Source organism: Neopsephotus bourkii, unplaced genomic scaffold (genome assembly GCF_033783945.1).
Source record: "Neopsephotus bourkii isolate Nb327-2 ecotype Australia unplaced genomic scaffold, CSIRO-AGI_Nbou_v1 NB_1589, whole genome shotgun sequence".
NCBI classification, from domain to species: domain Eukaryota; kingdom Metazoa; phylum Chordata; class Aves; order Psittaciformes; family Psittacidae; genus Neopsephotus; species Neopsephotus bourkii.
The window spans coordinates 141760-163384 of NW_026902065.1; the positions used below are offsets into that span (position 1 = coordinate 141760).

The following is a 21625-nucleotide window of genomic DNA, read 5'->3' on the forward strand; positions in this document are numbered from 1 at the left end:
AAATAATCTCATAGGTAACTTTATTTGTTGAAGAACCTGATACAGTATTTTCTTGTTGGTTCTATTTGGCAATGAGGTGTCAGAAAGCAGAAGATAGGAGAGAATAACTTGTTCTTTGAACAGGCATCACACAGCTTTCCTCAGAATGCAGAAATAAGTAGTCTGTACAATTACCAAAAGGTCTAAGAGGAACACCACAGGTGTACTAGGTTTGATTCACAGAGTTCAGCATACTGGTCAATGGAAAGAAGAAAGCAAAGGTGGGCTGCAATTTCTTCACTGAAATATGAAGAAGTTTTCTTGATGCATCCAAAACCAACCCTGAATGCCCAGTCAGGCTTCCACGTGACAGGAGTAATCACCCATTCCTAAGCACTGGCACACAAACCTTCATACCAGCAAGTGAAGTGAAAGTTATGGCAGGCTAGAAAAAAAAGTTATGAAGACATTCTGGACAATTCATTAGCTCTATGAGTGAGAATAGAGATTAGAGCAGATCTTGGGGCTCAGGACACTAAACCTCTATTGCAGCCTAACACTCACATGCTTTGTGAATATGGCCAGTGATTTTATGTTTCCGTTCCTCACTTTCTCTGGTCTTTATGTAGATGTCTCTGTTACAGATGAGTCGTAAAAAGCTGAAGAAGCTAACTAAGTATAGATTTTACATTGAAAGGTAATATATTACTAGAAATTGCTCTTTTCAAGATCACTTCAAAGGCTCATTAAAGGAAACTGTCTGCAGAGAGGGATTACAGAAGGACTGTACAGCTACCTGCTGGAACATCTCTATACAGCACTTATGTTTCTCTTACTATTTGAGTAGCACCTATTTCTGGACTAGTGTTGTAAACACCCAAGTCATCTTTGTGAGTGATGTGCAACTTCCAAGGGAAGAAATGCTTCTCAGATGGCCTGCTCCTGCTCTGAGACACCATGAGTTCGATATCCTGATCAGAGAGCAACCGAATCAGATCACCATCAAGGTCCCGGTAATTCAAAACAATGTCATCTCGGTCAAACTCCTTCCTGGTAGAAAAGAAATGGATTGATCCCCAGAAATCAAGGAGTGCCTGGGAAATCTACATAATAGACAATATACTTGCAACCTAATTCATTCTGCTAAAAGCCACACAAAGCCTTGGGTGTCTTGGCATTCTTGGGACAGCTCACTCATACAGCCTCATTCATGCTGTGCGGTGTTTAAACTAAGAAATCTGACAGAACCAAGAGTCATTTCCAGTAACACTACATGCATGATGCAATTAATCTGCAAGTTTGATAAAATTCCTATACATAAGAGTTTACTATAGTTACTAACCACTTTTGCCTACTTATGGTTGGGGAATTTTTTTTAGGAGAGAGCAGGTTACGGAATGGAAGAATTTAGTGTGGGTATTCCATTAATAATATTTAATGTTCTAATGTTTTGATGTTCAACACTAGATTGACCTAGTTTAACACTAGTTCATCAGGTGTTGGAGGTGGCTTCCTACATCCTGAAGAAGTATATTAGACAAAAGTTTCTTGTATGGGGGTATGGCTCTGATATTAGAACAAGAAATGGAAACTTCTACCCATCATAATTCAGTTAGAAGTGTGTGGCATTCCATAAATACTTATAACCTCAAGGCAGACTGGTGTCTGCACAGATAGCCCTGGGCCAGGTTGAAGTACAACTTCTTTAGGACACTTAAAAAGTATTTCCCAACCAAAACATGGTGATGAGTAAGTAGCATGTGGGAAATGTAGGAATGGAAGGAACTTGACAAATGTTTAAATGATATTAAATATACAACTAACTTCTTGCATTGTACCTCATCAACTCCATGAGATCTCTAAATGATGGAATACTGCTCAGATCTTCTTCCACTGAGATATCCCTGTAACAAGACCAAATCTACTCATTACATATCATAAAAAGAGAATTGATGTAATTTCCTTAGCAGTAAACTGGAAAACTATCTTCTTATTACCTGATAGTGCTCATAGTCTCATCATGGTAATAACAGCGAACTTTATTAACTGTGTCTTCCTGCTGTGGTAAATCTTTTATGATCTTCACAAAAGCACGGGGAAAAATCCCAGTGGCATCACCAGCTGTTCCCTGGAATTATAGGTAGTGTTAGAACAAAGAAAACCATGCCATTTTGGCCACATACATACAATAAATTCCAGAATCCAATTAATTTCCATGGAAACAACAGGAAGATTTTTTTTCCTACTATAATCAAGGGAAAAAAAAAAAAGGCTATGGAAGTGACCTGATGGCATCCCTACAGAAAAATTCTACAATTGTTTAGTCAAATAGAAGGCAGGGGAGTGAAACAGTGTGTAAAAAATTGAAGTCAGATGGTTATCAAGGAAGGCTGTGGTATTCAAGCAAGCAGAGCTATCATATCAGCAAACACACAGTATGTTCTCATCATCCTTTTTCGGAAGACTGTTGCATTGCCCAAGTTCTCTATAATCAGACTGATGTGCATTGTGGTGTGAAGCATGAAGTATACTGCAACTCACCCTCAGGCAAGAAACCAATTAATCACTGAAATGGAGTTTCCATCTCCTTTCTGTGGCCTTTTTGTTTTCTAATCACTTCCAAAGAATTTTAAAACATTCCAGCAGAAGCAAATGCAAATAAAAACTGAAGCCTAGAGGGCAGAAAATTTGTAAGCTAAATACAACCAAGGAAGAAAACAATTTCAAATTTGGAGTGAAGGATTCATTCTTAACAGTAAGACCTGATTATGGTACAGTTTTCCTTGAAAGGAGGAGGCAGGACCCAAGGACTAGCTGAGCCTTTTCTACTCATATATTCTGAGGTATGCTGATAATTCAGTGCCACTACTGCAGTCTTACCTCCAACCAGTCTTTGTTTACTCTGCTGAGCAGATAGATCAAGTCTCCCTTCTTGAAGCTGAGTTCCAGTTTACTGGTTCCAGAAAAATCAAACAGTGCCTATGGAAAGTAATAACACTGGAATTATTAATTCACAGAATTACAAAAATGAATCATTCTTTCTGTTCTGTTCTTGAGGTGAGACCATAAAGCAGCATGATAGTATGCACTTAGTCATCACAGATGGATTCCTGAGGTAAGGTCATATATACATGACTGTAATATGACTGCAGCCTGCAGTTCTCACAATTTCTTCTATTCAGCACACACAAAAATGCTTTGAAGAAGTAATGACAGCACTAGGATAAACATGGCTCTGAGAGAGCTGCATGCTTGGATTCTTAAAGTGGCAGGACACTGAGCACCAGAGAAATAAATATAAAGAATTTGAAAACATTTAAGAGCACTTAAATCAACATAGCTGAAGACAACTGACAAAAGAGCAAGTCAACAGTGCTGAAGACAACTGAGAACTTGAAAACCTGAAATCCTGAGAATTAGAAACATATATATTATTTCTGGTTGAAGTTTTACAGCTTTCAGATTTGCTGCCAAATATCACCAAAAAAATGCAGAAGTGTTGTGGTGTTGTGTCCTAACTTAAGAGTAACTAAGAGTTGGTTTTACATCCAGCTTTCAGACCTGTATGCTGAACTGAGAGATTCGGGGGAGGCTGGGAAACTGACTTGTAGTCAACATAGCACTTAGATGCCACCTTTAGGGAAAAGATTAGAAAAAGGAGGTAAGCATGTGCTACCAGCCTAAGAAGCTGTTCTTGAATAATGCCAAGTCATGAACAATGCATATCTCCCCCACTGTCCTTAGAGAACAGAGTAGCCATTTAAATGCTCTTAAAGGAGCAAAAATGACAAGGTGTTCTTTAGTCTGTGTTGAGATGGTTCTTTCGGGCTTGTTAACGCCAAGAGTTGTAATAAAAAAAGACAATAGCTACTGTTGTGCCAGGAGTTTGTATGTCAACTTAATAGCGCTTTCAAAAGCCTTTTTCCATCTATTGAAAAGTTTTGGTAGGCATATTCAATATTAACAAATTAACAGACAAAACCTAAGAGATATGACTGATCCAAGACCTGCCATACTCAGTGTATGATGAAAAAGACCAAACCCAACAATTCTCAAACCACTTTTATGGGTTTTTTTCAATCTTATATGGCAAAGCCGCATGTTCCGAGAAGAAAAAATATGCTCAGACAAGTACTGGTTACAAAGCAGTTCCACATGCTTAACACCATGATAATATGCAGCAAAAGACAAGGGTATAAGCACTTTTCAGTGGAACACTTCTGTTACAGAAAATACTAAGATGCTTCACCTGCAAAGCTTTTAAACACAATCTGAAGTCAACGAGACTGAAGCTTATGCTTGTTCTAAATTTAATTTATAGGTATCAATATTTCCATGTGAACCATGTGGCAGTAAGGTGTATATGTCTCTCAGTTTTGAACCTCTTCTCATTCTAACTTCACTATGGGCCGCCTTATTACGCAGGTAAGAAGGAACAGAACACGTCTTTCCATGCTTTGTTTCATCCCCTGTTGTTAAAATCAATTGCTTTCCTGTGTCGCTTTCACTTTCCATTCTTTCCCCAGGCTTTAATTAGAAAAAGGAACTTGATCAATAAGATACCAAAGTAAAACAGAGTTTAATCTCCTATCCAATGGCAGATTGTGCAGAGCACTCACCTCAGCCCGTGGAGCTGCCATGCGATCAAAAAGAGGCGCTTGAGGTGAAATGCTTTTACTGCAAAGAAAGGAGACAACGGGGAGGTAAATATGTCTTTCTAGTCATCAAAAATACTACATGGTCAGTAGTGCAGTGTCTGCATTTTCATTATTTAAGAGGCAGGCAAGCCTTAGATCACTGAAGAAACTGCATGAGAATCTGTGTACAGCGCTGAAGTAAATAAATATGGATGCCACAACACTGCCCTAGTTCTCTCAGTTTTAGTGCAGATCAGCAGCAATCTAATGATGTCTGCTGCTGAGAACAGATGGAATTTCCAATACAGTCAGTATCCTGTACCTCTCTTCTACAGCACTGCTCGGCCCCCCTACTCTGCCTTATAGGCATCCCTGTTTCTAGCATTTATGGCATTCAGTTCAATCTCTGTGATCATGCAGACATCCAGGAATGCATACACTCATGTAGGTTCTGCACTGTTTAAATGTAAAGAAAGCTGGTCAATTTTGCTATGTTGAAAATTAATTTGACTGAAGGGTAGTGGTGTCTACTTAGCAGTTCTCCAAAGGGGTGTCAATGCTGCTATGTAGGACAGGCCCCTGTTTAGACAAAGGACAGGAAAATTTAAACATTCAGTTTCATTTAGTGTCTGAACCAGATCTCGCTGAACTCAGTGTCAAAATTCACATTGACTTTAGTGGTGCAAGCCTATGCCCGTAAGCCTGGCCTGTATATTCTGTACATTATAGTAGGTATCAACAGTAAAGAATTAGCAACAGATAGAGCTGAGCAACATTTTTTTACAAGCAAGCTATTCACTCATTTTGGAATTTTCCTTTACTGCAAAGTACCTCATCCACTTTAAACATTTGAGGCTACTGAAAACAAGAAATACCCTGTGTTCATTCCAGCACAGAGATCCCCATATTAGAACTTCATGGGAAACACAGTGGTGACTCTCATCTCTCTCTTGTCCCCCCTCAAAACTGGGAAGCATCTCTTACGTCAAGCAATGCTGAAAAAACATGTCAATCACTTACATTCGGCGTGTCCGTGGGCGAAGCCGCCTCAGTCTGTGAGGCACCTGTTCACTATCAAAGGTTGAGTGGTAGAAGAACAGTCGTACCTCTTCATCCATCAACACCCAAACGGGTAGGCAGAGTAGGTTCTGTTCCAAGAGCAAGTAGGAAGCAGAATGTAACAGTGGGGGAGACCAATTCTCTATTCACTTACATGTGACAAATATGCCTTTCTGACCTACAGGATCATCAAGGATATTAACTACTGCCAGAAATCTCCCCCCTCTCCCTTCTCACGCAGCAGGATGTGGCTGAACTGCTGACAGTTTCTCCTGTTTACTCCTGGAGTTGGACAATCTATTGCTTCACTCTCTTTGTGCCTGATTTACTGCAGGAGTAAATTGCTCTGTTTCCTTCAGAACATGAATGACTGTGGAAAGAAGGCAAGTACTGGAAGTCTTGGCCAGTGCTGAAGACTTCTACTGATTTAAAGTCAGGTCTTCAGTCAACCTACACACGAAGAATTTCTCTCCACAATGTTACTGGCTGTGTCTTCACTGTAGAGCAGGTACACCCAGCAGCCCAAGCCACTCTCCAAGTCCCTTAGGTGCACATACCAACTGCACATTCACACAGCATATGGGGATTCACCATTTCCTTGTACATCCTTGGGTTTTGGTTTGTTTTTTTGGTTTGGGTGAGTCTTGTGTTCTGTTTGGGCAGAGGGCAGTGTTATAGGGATGTGTACCTATATATGAAGGCAAGGAGTGAGCCTTTAAACTGCATACTCCAGCAGATCCTGCAATCTGAACAATCTGGGGAATAGGACTGCAAGTTTTCCTGCTGTATGGATGCTGTGTCTTCAGGAAAAGCAATACAGAGAGAAGCAGATACCTAGCAGATACCTAAGATACAAAACTGTCTCTTAGCTGATTTCAGGGGGTGTCTGTAGCACTCAGTATAATCTCTGCCTTAAGATGAAGTCTTACCTTCATGTAGACATTTAGGATAGGAATCCTATTCTCAGCAATTTCCTTTTTGGCCCCAACATAAACTTTTCCTGGAAAATATAAAACCTGTGACAGTTACTGAAGAAAAAAAAACACAAACCAAACCCAGTTGTCTGAGGCTGTCAGAGAGATGAAGCAATCAGGAGAAAGTAGGATCTCCAGGAAAATATGTATTTTCTAGAGGATTTTAGGTTTCTAAATGAATTTTACTGCAAGTAGAGGGACTGCGAATAGAGCTTGACTTCTCCAGCACCCACAGCTGGGAACTTGTTCCTTGTCACAACTACTTCTCTACAACGTGCTCCTCTTTAGAACAGCCTAGGGCTGATAAAGCTGCTAATCATGCACAGACGTGGTGCTGATAGCTTACCTGGCAGTATGGGGAGTGTGCAGGTAAAAGGACTACTTTTGCTTTCTGCTCCATACTTCTCCTCTAGCTTGGTGTGAAGAGCATAGAACTGACGATAGCGTCGGAAAATCAGGTATCTGCCACCACCTTTAACCTTTACTTCAATGACAAACAGCTGAAACAGAGATGGGGGATTCAGGCTCATGTTCGTACTTGTAAGTATTTAGCAAATCAAAGTGAGGCATACAATAGGGATATAAGATCAGTGCTCCAGTAGTGGAAATATTGTCTCAGGGGCAGAGTGCAAAGCAAGCCATTAGTTGAGTATCTGCAGACTTAAGTATTAGAAAATAACAAGTTAGTACCAAACAGTGTGGTGTATGTGAGCATTCCCATGGATCACGTCCCTGTGACTGCTTTCTGTTACATAATCTTAAAAGGAAACCTGAAATGGCAGGATGATGCTTTATGCTTACACACCTTCCCACAGTGACAAACAAAACATATTAGGGAGGTAAATACAGATATTTTACATCAGGATGCTTTGGGCACCTAACTCAATAGACAGACATGTAAGTGAATTGATTTTCAGAGAAGAAGGCATTCATACTTCATCTTGACTTCAAAGCACATAATTTCAGAAAATACGGCCTGACCTCCTCCAACCACTATCTTCTTATCTCTTGCCAAAATTGCTTTGCTCTAAAAAAGCCCATGATTTCCATATACTGACCTCTGAGTCACATTGCAGCCAGATCCTTCACAAAACATAAAGACAGAGCAACCAAGCATCACTACATTCCAGAATAAAACACGCATACTGCAGTGGGAAGGTTTTATAAGCAGTATCTCCAGCAAAAGCAGCATACCCTGCAGAAGTCAGGCTGACCTGGTCTTGTCAAAAACCCCTCTTCAGAAAATCTCCTAGTGCTTTTCCCTACTATTCTCCCCCCTGTGTGCTTTTCCATTACTTACTAATATGCCACTTTCTGCAGAGATGGAAGCATCCTAACTTACCAGTACCATAGGATAATGAAAACAAACCCTTTCCCTTCTACCCTCTTTGAATTCCTTTCCCTCTATCTTCACAAAAGGTACAGAACTCTTAACAGGAAATGAATCATAAATTAAGGAAGAATGTAGGAAACAAGCAACTTAGAGGATAGCCCAGCCTCATTTCACCCAGACAATAAATTTTAGACTAAATCTGTAATAGACTGACCTCCATGCCAGAAAAAAAGCACTAAGAAGTTCTCCACACGTAACTATTCATGCCAAAAAGCAACTACACCAGATTAATTGCATTTTGCTTCCCACAACCAAACCAGACACAGATGAGGACATACAGAGACAGAATAAATCTTCCTTCTTACATAATAATTAGAAAAACCTTTCTTCTCTTCAATATCTGCAATGTTAGCTGAAACAGGTACATCATCTGGAAGCTGGTCAAAATCACTGTGAAGCAAGAGCAAAATATTTAGGTTACTCATTCTGACATTAGCCTCTGGAGGTCTCTATGCCATACAGAGCAAAGATAGCTAAGCATCATCACATTGTCTAGTGTCAAACCCAAAAGATAGAAACCTGTAGTGTCATTCTCTTCCTCTGGAGGTCTGATCTTTAGATGTTAAGTTTCTGTACTTTCAGCATAAGTCACAGAATCACAGAACGGTTTGGGTTGGAATGGACCTTAAAAATCATCCAATTCCAATCCCCTGTCATGGGCAGGGACAATTTCCACTAGACCAGGTTGCTCCAAGCCCCGTCCAACCTGGCCAGTGGCCACTGTGAAGATTCATCTAGCCTGAAAAGCATCCCTATTGTTCCTAGGCTTGCTGGAGTAGCAGGACTACAAAAGAAACATTAGTGCTGGTAAGATTTTCCTGAGAAATGTAATCAACCGTAGATGCATTCTTAATCATTCCTTCAGCATCTAGTAGACTTAGAATAATAACTCTGCATCAGTATCTCTTATTCTATGGAGATCATTATGTCCATGATTTATGCTGTTATTATTATTGCAGCAAATAGAAAACAGTTCTGAGAAAAGAGCTTGTTGCGCTAGGTGCTGTAGAAACTGACAGCACAAAGCTAAATCCTAAAAACCTTACACTTTGTGTGTAAGATGCATACAGTGTGCCTTATACACATAAGAAACAAGGGAAGGATAAGTACAAACAGAAAAAAAAAGCAAAGAAACAAAGACATAGTACTGTTCTATATCATAACCAGTGTTGCCTGCACCAGCTATCAAAATGTCAAGTTTTCCTGCAAACATCACAGTAAAGCAGACTCTTAAAGAGGCTTTGAAAAAAGAATGGGTAGCCTAGCAAATATTTACAGGGAGAATTCCCAGTCACAGCAGATAACATGAAACAAGCACAAAGATATTTGTTTGAAAATGTCAAAAATGCTTGAAATAACATGATAGGTTAGAATAATCTTTGCAAATTCTAGAAAGTACTGGATTTGAAGTAGGATTTGAAGCAGATCCCTGCAAGAATACCTAAAGAGCAGCCATATGACCACACTTTCATATTTCTTGTCCATACTGTCCACAGAATAAAACAGCATGGCTTGGCAGATGCTTTTTCCTCTGGGACCTTCCCCATGGTACAATACTTTTGACAAATAGAAGACAAATTCACTTCTGTTTCAATCTTACGACTCAATATTGTTAGAGTGGTTTTTGTATTAACACATAAGTAAAAAGGATTAAGAACAAGGACAGAAGGATAATAAATGCAGTAGAGAGAAAGAGAAACTTTAAAGAGGATCATTTAAAAAATGCCAAGCTGACATAATGTTAAATATTCTGATAATACAAAAAAAAACAGTGGTTGGCTCAGTTTATTCTGCTAGGAGATTATCCCAAGCAGGGGATTCCACACTATGTAGCCTGTCTGGAAGGTTGAAGTAATGATGCAAAGTCTTGCAGTAGTTTGCTGTACAAGGAAAATGACATGAATTGTCACCACCCACAACACCATAAATACTACTACTTACTGTCAAGAGGGATGTGGTTATGGAGATCAAGAGATACAATTAGTCATATCACAAACCCTCATATCACAAACCCCAGTAAAAGGGAAACTGTTTACAGCTGTAAAGAGGACAATGACCCACTACTCTACTATCCTACATGATGAATATTCCCCATAGAAACAAAGTTGATTCCACCTTAAGGAAATGTCTACTCTACACTGAGCAGTGTAGTAGTATGGAAGCTACGATAACAAGAAGTCTTTTACAATTGCTGAAGAAGCTTGCATCCAAATTAAATGAACAGATCATAGCAATTATACGGAAGTTTGTGGGGAGGTGGAAAGAGGGAGAGACATATTACCTCTTTTCTCGCAGCTGTCGGGGAAGAGACATGGTTTTCAGCTTCTTAAATCCAGATGGCTAAGCCCTGTTCCTCCACTTCCTCGGCAGTTCTCGGTTGAATAGGATGAATAGTCAAATTCTCACTGTGTGAATCAGGCCACTGCAAGGCCTCAGAGATCTTTTATTAAAGTTTCAGTGTCAGACGATTTCTTACGTACTTCCCCACCCCTACGAGATTGAGGAAGTAGAAGAGAAAAAACAGTTATAAAGAAAGACTGTTCTGTGATGTCTGTCATGTATCGAAACTGCTACGGTTGAGAAACCAAAAGCTCAACAAAAAGCAGAAACTATGAGCCACATCTTCCATTGTCCACTTCTTCACCAACACGTTTTCCTCTGTTGAAAGCCAATGAGTGGGCTCAACCAATACTGTTTTGCTCCAGCTAAAATGTACCCATATTCACCTCTACGTTAATGTTTCTAAACTGGGATGAATACTTCTGGTTTAGTGATGGATTTGGCAGTCCTTGGATAAAGGTTGGACTTGATGATCTTAAAGGTCTTTTCCAACCTACTTGAGTCTACAAAGGCTATGTGATTCCTGAGAATCCTCTTTTCCATGGACCAAGAGCCAGGAGGTGGAGCTAAAGAATAAATTTTAAAGTGGGAACAGAAAGCATGGTCAGGAAATGCAGCCTTGTCAAACGCATAGGTACCAGAGTATCAGGCACAGGAGACTAGGAAATGAGCTTTGAAAGATGAACCAATGCAAGTAAGACATGAGTCCTTGAAAGAGCAGTCACCTTTTCAGCTTCATGTGCTGGAAACAATCTACATTTGCCAGCTACAAAGAGAACGTAATGGCTCTCCCAAAGACAATCCCGACTGCCCTGCCTTGTACACAAAGGGTAGTGATGCAGTATTTGTATAACATCAGTTCACAGTCTTTCAAGAAGAAAATAAAAGGAAGAAAGTGACAACGAACCATCATTTCCTTACACTGCAGGTAGGTAGCAGCATAGCCTATCTGCCTTAGTCAAAAGCTGCCATGTGTAGTACCTTTGCCTCTCCATTTCAGTCTTCAATTCTCTTTCATTTTCATGTTCAATACATATTTGGTTCTTTCGCCACCTTATGCTGTGTAGCAAAAACTTCCCATCTGAATGGAGCAAAAGTCAACCATCATCCTTCAAAATAAAACTCTGTTTACCACTGTAATCATCAGCCTTGAGGGTAGGCTGCATTTCACTGCATTTTAATGAAGTAAACTCTTCGCCCATCTCTTTCCTGTGGATAACAGAAGGCACCATCACAGAATTTGAGAGGGGATATAGTGTCTTTTGATCAGAAGGGAAAAGGAGAAGCTACAGAATTCTGAACTTTATTTTCTGAGTGATCTGCTACTCTATGCTGCCCACACAGACTTGACAGAGATGTTGTAAGTGGTGGTGTTGGATGTAAGTATTTCCCCAGACCTTCACACACTGCTGTGCATTCACATTCTTGATCAGGCCTGCTAAATGTGCAGTCCTCATGTAGCCTAAAGACAGACTCATTATTCTTTCCTTTGCATTGAGAAAGACAATAAACAAATTTTCCAATTGCAATCCTCTCACTTTCTCCTAACATTCAGAAGGTAAAGGAACAGATCACCTTGACCAGAACTCTTAATCACAAGATCAATATATATGAACTCATGAAAATTCAGAGGGGCCCTCCTGACACACACAAATACGATTCTGGAAAGCACAAGAACTGGGCAAACTTTAATAGAAGTAAAAGAGAAAAGCCAGAGGGGTGCTTTTAAGGTAACTGTCTCTATTTGATGCATATCATAGTTTTGACAAGAAATTCAGAAAAAGGATATTGTAATCTTTTCAAATCTCCTGGAGGATAACCTAGATACCGTGCAGGTACATCTTTTAAGGGACAGAGGATATGACACGATGCAAAAACATATGGTCATTATTTACCTGAAATATGCCTTTTCAAAAACAAGTTGACAAACAACCTCACAGACAAATTGTCTGTGCAACTGTTTTGCTGTAAACCAAGTAAAACAAACTGAAAGCAGCTCCTCAATTCCACTGCTCTGTACTAGAGATTATTGCTAGTAATAATACTAATGTGTCAGAATAATGCTAACCCTGCTAAGGCTTAGACAGTTCTAGAAAATTTAAAAGTTTGGCTAGACAGGGTGCTGGGGCATTTCGTTTAAGTCAGGCTTTGCCTTGAAAGGTTGGGACAGATGACCTTCGAGGTCCTTCCAACCTGTGATTCTATGATTCTAACGAAGCTTCTGATTCTGCAATATTTTCTTGCTCTCAACTAAATCAAAACCAAGACCTTCATTCCTGACAAAAACACAGATCCATACCTCAGAACAGTGGATAACTGACAGGTAAGAGGGCTCACCAAGGCTGCAAGAGACTAAGATTTAAAACACTGCTTTGCCATGTTCTTCTATTTGGGCTGAGAAAATGGCCTGAGCCTAGTCAAACCCATATTCTCTCTCTGCTCAAATAACTACTTTATTATAGACAGATGAACTAAATGTCCATTACAGAACTGATACAATAATGACAGTACCCATGTCAAGAGATATGACTGCATTAGGAAAGTATCCCATTTCATCAGCTGACAAGGTCAGTCCTCAGTTTTGAGAAAACCCATCCGTACACCATGGGCAGCATGGTCACTATGGCACTGTGCACCGATTCTTTTCAATGAGCAAGAGAAAGCAGTGCATCCAGGTGCAAGAAATACTAACGAATTAATTAAAGGAGACTATTCAGAAAATCCACAGATGATTGAATCATGACCATATGTTGACACCATTACGTACCTTTTTGCAGTTCACCACCTACTATATTGTTTTGGCCATATATGCTGTGAAATTGTGGCCTTCTGTCTAATGCGCATGTTATTAGAAAATACTTGTACAAGGATCCATAGCACCTTGGAAATCTGACAGTATCAGCTATAACCAAACAGTCAGAGCAACCATGGAATTTTAATGAGAAAATGGGAACGTAGTCCCAAATCACAAAAGGAACATGAACCACTAACAGAAGTTAAATCAAAGGAACACAGCAAAAATTCTCAGCTGAATCAATTCTGATGATAGCACTACATACCATGCTTACGAGGGCAGCAGCTGCTGTATTGTTTTGGCTGTGCAGGCTCTAGAATAATGGCTTCTCTCTAATGCACCTAATGTTAGAAAAGTGCTGCATAGTTATGTTCAATCACCAGCCATAGAACAGAGTTGTTTAGTGACAGGAAAAAGCAAACAAGAATAATATTCTTAAAAGGCTTCTGGTCTCATCACAGGTTAATGTGTAAAGGAAAATCATTTTAACAATGACTACAAGGAAACTGAACATCAAATAGAAACACAGCAGAGTTCACTTGCAAAATACTTTCATTCAACCTATTTTTTGTAAAGGCTATATGGGATACTGGTTTCTGTAGCATATACATCATTAGCAGTTGAGTGCCTTTTGTGGTTGCTTGAGTCTGAGCTGCAACTGATAATACTGATTTTGGAAAAGTGATATGGGGCTATATTCCATTTTCCATTCATATTATATACTTGTGCAGATTTTGCTTCTGTGGTTACCATCAGCTTTCCAAAATGCTTTAAGACACTTTTACAATATTTGTGTTCAAATACAGCCATGTTTAAACTCATTATCATTATTAGAATAGCACATGAATAATAAATTACAGCTCTGTGACATTTTTTGACAAAAGTTACCCATCCCTGGCAGTGTTCAAGACCAGGCTGGACGAGGCCTTAGGTGATATGGCTTATTGAGGTGTCCCTGCCCATGGCGAGGGGGGTTGGAACTTGATGATCTTAAGGTCCTTTCCAACCCTAACTAGTCTATGATTCTAAGAAAATAAGCTACTTATGTCTGCCCTGTGATCTCTGGTGCGCTTTTACAGGTAGTGCTACAAAACCCTTAGAAGGCAGTTGGTCCACTGGTAAGCAAAGAGATCCTCTTTCTTCAATATATGCTTTCTGTACAGCTGAAAACAGACCTATCCCTTTTCTCCCAAAGAAAGACTCAAGATAATGGCTCAATCCATATTGGCTGAATGCATGGATACTCTCCCTGTCACACATTGTGCGGGGCAGGAGAAAAGCACAGAGTATAGATAAATACAACATGGGACTTTTCCTTGGATTTCAATCTGGACACAGTTTTTGTGAGTGGTTGTTTAGGGTGAAAATTAACTAGTAGGCATTTGCAGAAGAGGGCTATGATCATGCCCTGCTGATGTAAACACAACTAAACAATCTGTCGTGAACTAAAGAAATTTAAAGTTCATCATCTACCACTGTTCCTGACAGTGCAACTGATGGCGTCATTTCCAGAATAAATTGCTACTCAAAATGAAACATCTTTACAGAACCAAATGTTACAGGAACAGCAACTTTTTTTGTTTAATGACATTCAACAGTATCACTCTGTGTTTTGTTAGTTCGTGATGCCATAGCCAGATCTCACTAGCTTTTCTTACGCAGAGCAGTATCACAAGCAGTATTATGATCTTCTCTGTGGAAAACATTTCTTCCTTTACAATAAACCTGCTTCCTTTAAAAATCTTTTAAAAAGAGACAGGATTTCTCTCTGATATAGTAAGATCACTTGAGTTTGGAAGAGTTAGAGGAAGTCTTACCAGAACAGTAACTTGTCCTTGATGAGCAATGGGACTTTTTGTTCTTGCAGAGCTCAGATGGATATTGATGCCCAAGACTAAGTGAGAAAAATGGAAGCTCATAAACAGCAACAGAACATTTCTCCATCCAGACAGCACATAAGTTCCAGAATAAAAGAGGCAAACAGGGAAGAAATAAGGCAGAACTTGCCACTGCTGCTATGTATGGCAGATGTGGGCTGGAGGTGGACCCGTATGTCAATATCTGGTAACTGGCCATTGCAGGCAAAGAAGTAGGATAACTCAATCTAAGAAATCCTGGGAGACCTATGCACACAACCATGCCCCCAGAAGCTTAAAACCTGGTTTTAAGTGCATAGCAGCAGTGACCCTTTGCGGCAGGAGACTCTTTATGCTTTAGTCTTCTAACCATCTTGAAAGACAAAAATCTGTCGGAGTTACTGCTATACAAGACAAAACCCCACTTCACCTGTTTCACAAGTTTGAAAGACCTGTCAAAATTACAAAAAAAAGAAAAAAAAAATTTGCAGAACTTTCCCACATCTCAGAATAGGGTTGGAATTTGCTAGAATCTGCATTGATATATTCAAACCATCCTACACTGTTCCTAATAGTTTAATTTCCCCATCCATTTGATGAAACCCTGGGACCAAATTCCTTTTACTTAATTTAGAAACTTTACATAAATGCCTTTAGTTAAGTGGAAGTTCCTGAACAGACAATAAAGAAAGAAAGGCACCACTGGCCAGTAAAACTCACCTCAAGTGGGCCAGCTCCTGCTCTGAAGGTTTTATCTGTCTCCTTGGAATATACATAAATTATAAAGTAACTATATTCGCAATTCTGTCACTTAAGGTTCCTAAAGTTAAGGAAATAAATCTGTGCCTTAGTGTGGACCTAGTTATTATTGGTACAAAGGTACCTTCCCATTTGGGACTCAGCTATATTTGGATATGCACTTTTACACTGGTCTAATTGTCTTTACCCTAGGGGAGTTGTACTACTTAAGCTACACTGATATAGTGAAAGCAACACAATTTTCTGGTCAGACATACCCAGCCTGTTCGTTATACAGTTTACGGCTTATTTGCTCATGGTTCATAAATTGGGACAATATTCCCTAATAAAACTGGGGGGCAAGAGGCCTAGAGATTAGGATAGGCAGGCAAGTGGCAAATACAGACGCAGTAACTATCAAGGTCCTGTAATTTTCAAAGTATTCCTCACAGCATATACTTACAGCTTGTCTCACCTGCTGCCTCCCATAGAAGCCATTCATTACTTCAGCCTTTATTCCTTGAAAGATGAACTTGTGGAATGAGCCCACCAATTACCATACCAAAGAGCAACCTGATCCCAAGCCAGCTGCCAGTCTGTCCAACTGTGGAAGGGTGGAGTTTGTGTCTCCCATACCTCAGCAGGCAGAAGGCTGCCTTGTTATGTGAAGCCGGGTCTAAATAAGAGACCTCACTATTATCTGCATTCAGTTCAGCCACTGGCTTCCTATGTGACTCCTTATGTCTCAGCTTTGCCACCCATAAAATGGTGCTGACAGTAATACTTTTCTCATGGCGGGAGAGTGAGGAGGAAAGTGATTAATAGAGAGATAATTCTTCAGGGAGGTCAGGTGAAAAGTGAGAAACTCCAAGAACCATTATCCTCAGCAACTCACCTGCACTCAAAATCACCTACAGTTCAAGGTGAAAACAACACAAAAAGGTAGCTCTTCAAAAATGTGCCAGCAGTGCTCTGATGCCCAGAGCAGAACTTATTCCCAAACCCTTACAAAAGAACACAGTTGCTAAACCATCACTTACATTAAACACCAGTAGCAAATGGGCCTGCCCTACTACAGAAAAGAAGGAAACAAAATGAAGAATAGCTTTCTGCCCTAGGGCGCTATCTAACCTGGGAATATGTTATCCTGCTTGAGGATTGCTTCAATAATCTGAGCCAAACAGAGGTAATGGGGCACTTTGATGTTGTGATTTCAAGAAATGAGTATATGATGATGGCATCAGCTTAGGAAATTCCCTGTCCTCACATGCTCTTGCTCTTTCCTACCCCACAGGATGCCACATCTGAGGCTGTGCTGCAAAACACATCAGATAACTAATACAGCTGTAAATACCTTTCTTTTTTTTTAAGCCACGGATTGATTTCCCAGCCCAGCTCACAGGGCAGACATCAATATGGAGAATAAATGGAGAAGAATACATAAAAAGAGCATTGCCTGGTAACTCTGACTCATGAAAGCACTCTGACAACACAGTGAATGTATGTGTGTACATGTACATCCCCAAACAATTCAGGCAAGTGTACATTAATGTCTCTCGGCAATCCACCTCCACATACAGATGCTAATGCAGCCTCTCTGACGCATATGCTCCAGGGCATTCTAACACCAGTGTGGCAAGGATTTTACTGCTTTCATGATGTAAGGAGCCAAAACACACCCTCAGACCGTGTCCTTTTCTGAAATGGTTTTTCTGAATGAGCTAGCTGCTAGAGATAGAGAATCTGAAGAACCCAGTCCTTGAATAGATGCTTCTCCCCGCTACACTGCCTTTGCCCTGCTTGCCAGCTCTTTATTTAGTTTTCCAGATTTCGCTATAAACAACATGTATAAGCTGCTGCATGATCTGAATGTAGTGACATTACAATGGGTTTCTCACCAGGAATCAGACCACCGGAGGTGGAAAGGGCAGAAAACTCTGTCAGTGGCAATTCTTCATGAGTGAAAACTGATTTCCTTGTGAAAAGGCAAAATGTTAAGAAATCTCCAGCATAAAGGAAAAAGAACAAGTGAAGGGAGGGGGAAAGAGAAGAAAGATCAGACACCTCATTACTAAGATATACAATAACACCTATTTACTACCTAAAAAATCTTTGCTTCAAGACAGAGGGTTATGATACATCTGCTGAAAAACAGTAAAAGGTAGAGGGGGATGGATGTCCCGTTCCAGTTCTTTCTATTCCACCTCTCGCCTATGAGTTCTGCTGAATGTGACATTTTTCCCTGGCGTCTAATACACAGAACTCTGATGCTAATTTTATGCACAGAGTTCTCATGCTGTGTAATTTGAGGCCAGAGACTCCTCCAACAGCCTGCCAGACAGAGAACACACCCTTCAACACTGCTTCTGCTGCAGAGAAATGGGGGAAGGGAGGAGGAAATGAGCCAAACAAGAAACGAGAAACAAGCTTCCAAACTCGTCCAAGATGTTTGGCTGAACCTTGGCTCTCAGATCTACCAGGGATCTACCTCCCTCTGTTGTCAACAGAGAGATCAAGTGGATTTGCCAGCATATATATTATATATAATATATTGCACTAACATGAGGATGGACAAGTAACCTTCAAAACCTGATCTGATTTAATCAAAAGGGGATTCAACTGGAGGTATCCCCATTAAACTACTAGAAAGCCTTTGTGGTGGGACACCCCTCTTTGTTTCCAGTTAATTGGACCAATTCTTGCTAAAGCCTTTTAGTGGAATCATCACTTTCCACAAGAGAGAATGTACTGAATTAAAGCCATTTTTGATACTACTTACTTCTACCCTGATGTTTACAATGCTAGAAGGAGAACCTTATACCACTGTCTTCTCCCAGCTCCAATTTTTCTTTCTCTTGACTGTATCAACCAATAGTGAGGGAACTGCAGGTTAAAAAATAAAAAGTAAAAAAGAAACTTTGATAATAGAATTATACCAATAACTCCTCCTACTGCAAACAGTTTATGCCAGAACAAAATAAACTGCACTGCCTGAAGACTTCTTTGGATGGTACAGCATCATCCTCACCAATGCTTCTTCTCTTAGAATTATGTTGACCAGCAGTATTAAATACACACTTGGTCTTAAAAAGAACCCACAACGGATATGTATATATCAGGCCTTGTTGTACAGCAAGTGCTATTATAGCCCACAGGCCTAACTGGGACTAAATAAAACCTCTCAAGAATTTGAGGAGAACTGGGCCTTCTACTGCTGTTCAGGTGCAACAGAACATCGTGAGTTTTGGCATCCAGAGAACTTCCTTTGCAGCTCCACTCATCATGAAATATGTGCCTGTTGTGAGAACAAGCAAAAGACTGGGAAGAATAAAGACCTCTCTATTATATAAGATAATAGATCAGAGCCCTTTTTTCCACTGCCAAACAGCATGGCTGCCAAGCACAACTATACTTGTAGATCCATGATACTTGCAATATTGCTGGCCAACCTTGCTTCTCTTCTGTCACTGTTTATCTATCTCCTTTATTTCTCCTTTTACATACCCTAGTATCTATGGTGTGGGATGAGCAAAGTGGAATTAAAGAGGAGACAAAGCTAGATTCTTCTCCTAGGTGGGCAGTGAAATGATGATCACAAGTTGCAAAAAGGGAAAAATCTCACTGGACGTAAGAAAAATAATTCAACATGGCACTGGAACAAGGGCCCAGAAAGGCTATGGGATCTCCATCGAAGGAGAGTTACAAACTTTGACTATATAAGCTTGATCTCTCTTTTATATCAGCACAGCTTTGAGCAAAGCATTGCACAGATGACATCCAGTGACCACTTGTAACCTTATTTATTCCATTCAGATACCAGATGCTATCTTCAGCTAATCAGTCTCCATCAGTTACTGGTCACCTTACCCAAGACAATCTGCTTGACCTAAATTAAAATCTCACATGCATTTGGCAGCTGTGAAATTTCAGACAGTATGCAGTATAGTGCTACAAAATCACATTTCCTGTATAAAAAGGGAAAAAAAAAAAAAGGAATGGGAGGAAACACAAGTTCTCCTAAAAACAAGACATCTAAAAATAATAACCTTTAATAACTCAAAATACATTGATGGATATTCTTGGACTGCATTGCAAATAAGAAGCCATCAACTGACCTCTGTGCCCTGCTTATATTACCTACCTCATACATCCTCAAATTCTTTCCTTTTGAACAACAAATTTTCCCTCACCATTTTCGCATACACCCCTCTCCAAGTCCATCTGCCACTTCAACCTGCTTTCTTCTCCATGTGTGCTTTTTGATCCTATCTCACCCTTTATTCTTCTAGTTCTAAATCTCTGACTCCGAGTTGGAAAATAATTCTTCAAGGCACAGCAGCAAATAACTTGGCTTTGGGCCTGCTCCTGCTTTTTCATTTCTCTCTGTCAAGTGGTCTGTTAAGTATGTGTGGAAGCTTTGGAATGACAAACCCACGAACTGGCCTGGTAATCCCAGGGAAAGCCTGGTCTGCATTAATGACTCTTGTAAAATAAACAAGAGAGTTTGATGTCTGAAGTACCTTAAGAGCAGCCTTCCTCAGATGTTGCCTGACACATCAAGTATTCAGTGCTTGAAGTGGGGGGAAGAGGAGAATATGGCTACCATGAAAATGACTGAAGAACTAAACTTATGCACTGCACAAAGCACTATAACTGCACTAATTTTATTTGCCATAAATAAGGTTCTCCAGGTTTTCTTTTGCCTTAGTAGCTTGATTCCCATAATCCTCAGCCTCTTTATTTGTATTAGTGCTGCGGGCATAAGACACCAAGAGTCTTAATGTAAGAAATAAAATGGTTATAAGCTTAGTTTAGCTTGGCTGTATGCCTGACACAATGAAAAAAAGGAAAATTCACACAACTTGAAATAGGACTCTTAAGACTGTTAACTAGTGAGCAAGCAAAAAGGCTGCAGAGTTTTACAAATACCTGGTTCAGAGAACAAGAATCACAGAAGATAACACTTTCACCACAGAACTGCGTAAGTCCAATAGGTATTTCAGAGATATAATTTGGAAATTCAGTATAATTTTTCTCTCAGTGACAGAAAAGTTGCTGACATAATGCTTACTAGCCCACCCATGTCATGATGTACCAATACAAAGACTTTATGAACACCAGAAATTTATATACTAGAAAAATTGCTGGTTTCTCTCACTCTTTAATCCATATTTTAATCCATCAGAGCAGACCTGTATTCCTATACTGAACACTTTCTTTCCAATAATGCTTTATTCCATATGTTGCAGCAAAAAAAAATATGTGGATATAAACCACACTTGCTTGCCTTGGCAATATCGTTCATATTCTTGCTCCTACTGATGATTGTCTTACATTTTCAAAGTTTATCAGATTTAGCTGGGCCAAGCACAAACACTCTACTTCTACGTATAATCCTTCTTCAAATCTCAATGAACGCTTTGCTGAAATAATAGCCATCCAGCTGCTGAACCCACAAGATAATTAAACACTGTGTAAAAGGACATTTCTTTTTAAGCAGATTTAGATTTTATCAAATGATTGCTCCATTTTAATTTGAATAATAATTATCCAAAGACTTTTTTCTTTTTAACCTTTTCTCACCTAAGTCCTTTCTCGGGCCCATGGGCAATAGAAAAACTAAAAATGTAACTGGGATAGCAGAAGAACGCATGAAGAATTCAAGGAAAAAAAAAAAAAAAGGCATGAAATAGTTACTGGATTCTCATTTAGGCTCCAAATCTGACTTCAGAAGGACTATTCATAGTTTAAAAGTTAAGCATAAAGCAGAAGGCTGTGCAAGATCACAGTGCCTTTGGCACAAGAACCATTTCTCACTATGAAACGTAAAAGTACAATACTTATGAAAGGCCCTA

At 39.8% G+C, this 21625-nt stretch overlaps 1 protein-coding gene across 2 annotated transcripts; it reads right to left on the bottom strand.

The window, feature by feature from the left end:
* Positions 1-10518, bottom strand: NCF4 (neutrophil cytosolic factor 4). 2 transcript variants are annotated; one of them, XM_061371749.1, is made up of 10 exons: positions 10324-10518; positions 8348-8432; positions 6996-7149; positions 6605-6675; positions 5637-5764; positions 4599-4656; positions 2860-2958; positions 1977-2107; positions 1818-1883; positions 1-1029 (listed from the first exon to the last, which is right to left on the bottom strand). In XM_061371749.1, the coding sequence occupies exons 1-10, from the start codon at positions 10353-10355 to the stop codon at positions 801-803; spliced, it is 1053 nt and encodes a 350-aa protein (XP_061227733.1). In that variant the 5' UTR covers positions 10356-10518; the 3' UTR covers positions 1-800. The 2 variants fall into 2 exon arrangements, with proteins under 2 accessions (XP_061227733.1, XP_061227734.1); XM_061371750.1 differs by having other exon boundaries at positions 850-1025.
* Positions 10519-21625: the final 11107 nt, after the last annotated feature.